The 3,512-nt window shown below is 34.7% G+C and overlaps 1 protein-coding gene across 1 annotated transcript in view; it reads left to right on the top strand.

The window, feature by feature from the left end:
• Positions 1–3,512, top strand: part of LOC107598099 (protein broad-minded-like) — a gene marked incomplete at its 3' end in the record, with an annotated part of 37,616 nt that overhangs the window by 30,552 nt on the left and 3,552 nt on the right. The window contains exons 22-24 of the mRNA XM_016289365.1: positions 256–378; positions 599–707; positions 2,249–2,366. Of these exons, the coding sequence (XP_016144851.1) occupies positions 256–378; positions 599–707; positions 2,249–2,366 (350 nt within the window). The remainder of the gene's footprint in view (positions 1–255; positions 379–598; positions 708–2,248; positions 2,367–3,512) is intronic.

The raw sequence follows: 3,512 nt of genomic DNA on the forward strand, positions 1-3,512 counted from the left end.
TATATATATATATATATATATATATATATTATGTGAAGCTTTAAGAAAGTAATAATAACAGTAGTAGTAGTAGTAAAAAGGAACACAAAAATATGTATGTATTTATGTATCCTTATGGTATCAGAATTGCTAATGTAATTATGATGGATTGCTAAAGGTTTTGGGGTAGAGATTGTAAACCAACATTTTTCACTTTTCAGCTATCTAAAATTAAATTAGTTTTGCTTGTTATTTGTTTTCCTGTGTAAACACTAGGCTCTTGAGCGTGCTGTGCTGTAACCTGGATTCTTTTCTTCTGCTGGAGTCTCAGTATAACCTCTCTGAGTTACTGCTGCAGGGTCAGAGGGACAATGTCACAGAGCCGCCCACAGGTGAAGGGTGAGTGACCATCTCTCATTTTCCTGTGTTCCCTTGAATATAGTTCAACACGACACACTAATTCGGAGTCAACCAACAGTCACTTTCCAAAAGTAATAGATTAAAAAAAAAAAGAAAACTGTAGGCGTAGACAGGCTGAATGTGCAATATGAGCATACTGTAGATGCAGTATATATTGATTCTGTATATTGTTTGTTTATACTTGCTTCATCGTCCTCAGTGAATTCATCATCGATGGACTGTCTGTGGAAAGAAACCATATCCTAGTTCGAATCGGTACAGTTGGTGGTCCATCTGAGAGAAGACTTCCTCCCAGAGCCCTGCAGAAAGTGAGTGCATCTCCTTTTTCCTTCCTTATCAGTTGTATGTGTAGTACAATAAACAGTGTTGAGTTGGTCATGTTGTAGATACAGTACCATGGAAGTGAAGTGTCACTGGATATAATTTGGTTGCAGCACACTTTTTTTTTTTCTTTTTTTTTTTTTTACAGTGTAAAAGCAGTTTTATACTGGATATTCAGTTAGGAAGAGTTGTATGAAGTGTGATTTAGTCTGTTATTGAATACAGGATGCTTTTGCATAATTTTGCTGACATTGACATTTCCCCAGTCAATATTCTAGTTTTAGATGCCTTATCTACAATCCCATGTTTTGCATTTGTTTACAAATCAGAAATGGCTTCATATATCAACATAATCTCCATGGTGGGGTTTACTGCTGTTTTGGCAGTTGCTTATGTGGATTGTATTTCAAATGTCTCGAAAAACAAATATTATGCTTCTAAAAAGAGCTTTGCAGATAAAGCCTCTGTTGTAATATAAAGAGATGTGTAAACAAGGCCGTAGATGCATAAGTGACAGTTGTGTTTTGGCACAGTGAAAGGGGACACTTAGAAAAAAATTTACATTAGGAGGTCAGACTAAATTCCCTAAGTAAGCTGTCATTTGGTACTAGTGATACAATTTTTTCCCCCGCAAACATTAAAGAACTTTTTTTTTTTTTTAAATAACTTAAAATACACTATAGTTTTTACTGAACTCTACTGATTTTTTTGATGTTTTTGAAAGTCTCAAGCTTATGAAGGCTGCATTTATTTGATCATAAATACAGTAAAAACAGTAATTATTGTGAGATTTATTTCTGTGATGGGAAAGCTAAATTTTCAGCAGTCCAGTCTTCAGTGTCACATGATCCTTCAGAAATCATTCTAATATGCTGATTTGCTGCTCAAATTTGCTGTTTCTTGTTGTTGTCAATGTTGAAAACAGTTGCTTAACATTTTTGTGGAAATCATGATCCATTTTTTTTAGGAAGCTTTGAATAGAAAGTTCAAAAGAACGGCATTTATATGAAATATGAATCTTTTCTCTTTTATAACATTATAAATGTCTTTAATGTCACTTTTCATCAATTTAATGCACCTTTCGGTTCCTTTAAAAAACTGTAATGTTTTTTTTTGCAGTATATATTTTATACAAGGTATAGTATGTGAAATCTTTACAGTATATTTTCCTACAACACATTAAATATCAGTTCAACAGAATATGCCAAAATGTTGACTTTAGATACATTACATACATTAGTAGTTTAAGATGGCTAAAAAAAAAAAATGAGATTTTTTTTATATTTGAAAGTGTGGTTGAAGTTCTATCTGTTACAGTTTGATATTTTTCTGTCTTTTTTATATTGTCTACCAAAAGATTAAAAAAAATATATATCAAAAATGTGTAAAATGGCCCAAAATTAATGAGAATTAATTTTCTCATTCAGAAAAACATGATGAATATTGACTAAATTTGTAGAATATTTTTGCCAAAAGACAATCATCTTGACTGTTAAAAAATGAACACTGTGCCCGTTTCTTCTCAGAGTCAGAGATCAGTGCTTTCTTGGCCTCGTCTAAAGAAACAGAGAGAGATGCTAGCTGGATGGATGACTGCAGAAGACAGTTCTGCAAGATCATGGCTACAAACACTCTCACTGGATACGGTATGATCCACATTCAGCTCTGTCTGAAATTCACAGCAAGATGGCCAGCTTCTCTAATCTTATACTGACGTTTAACTGCATTTAAAGGGGTCAAAATGAAAAATTTCATAATTTCAGTTTAAAACAATATGTTTGCCCAGTCACCGTGAGGTAAGGATGAAGTAGGATAACTACTAAGGGGGTCTCAGGCACAGACCCTTCTTCTAGACACCAGAAGAACTAACAATATCCAATTTTTTTCAGCAGCATAACAATCCTACTACAATCCTGTTCTTTTCAGCAGCAAATTTCAGTGCAAATTGTTTTGTGATCCTGTCATAATGTAATGCAGGCTTTGGTGAAAGACTGGGCAGCACAAATTATATTGAGTTTGACAGCAAAGCTGTAGCTCGTGAGTCAGTGTTGTTACTCATTTCACATGCAAAGAGGGCATTTACATAGAGGACCTAAAGGCACAACAGCACAGCATGCCCTGTTTAATTTTAAGGGTCAGAGAGATAGTGGAAAATAGTGATAAAAAACAAAATTATCACTGCTTTGGCAAATTAAAATGGGCTGGAGGGAAAACAAATAATTCAGTCGATTAATCGTTAACTTTAATGTCGCAAAATGCGTCTATTGCAGCAGCACGCAAGCCACTCAAAAAAAAAACCGCTTTCTCACCCGAATTAAAGGGGTTTTAGTCGGAATAAAATGCTAGTAGCAGGATTGTAAAATGAATAGATGTGATTATGATCATTTGATAAAATAAAAAGAGCGTGCCGTACGTTTGAGATCATTTTACTTTGTTGACTGTTTCCTATCCCGCCACGGAGACCGCTGAACGCGCCTCTTTAAATGGTTTCGTGGTGCTCGTTATTGTATTTTAAAACACTATTGCAATGTTTTCAACTGACATTATGGCATTTAAAATAAAATTATCCCAAACGTAACTGTGGCGCATGTGGCTGTGCTGCGCAGTCAGTGAACCGCTTCCATCGGCGCTGCTGCAGCAAAACACACTGTTGCTAACATGAAACATTTGTATGTGAGTATTATGACCAGTACTTAATTTGATCTTGCTGTATCCTGTTCCGGAAAATGTCAGATTTAAAATTTTTGCTTTCCGGTAGGCCTATTTGTTTTTAAAAATCCGGCATTTACAGT

The sequence above is a fragment of the Sinocyclocheilus grahami genome, unplaced genomic scaffold, assembly GCF_001515645.1.
Source record: "Sinocyclocheilus grahami isolate Dianchi unplaced genomic scaffold, SAMN03320097.WGS_v1.1 scaffold244.1, whole genome shotgun sequence".
NCBI classification, from domain to species: Eukaryota; Metazoa; Chordata; class Actinopteri; order Cypriniformes; family Cyprinidae; genus Sinocyclocheilus; species Sinocyclocheilus grahami.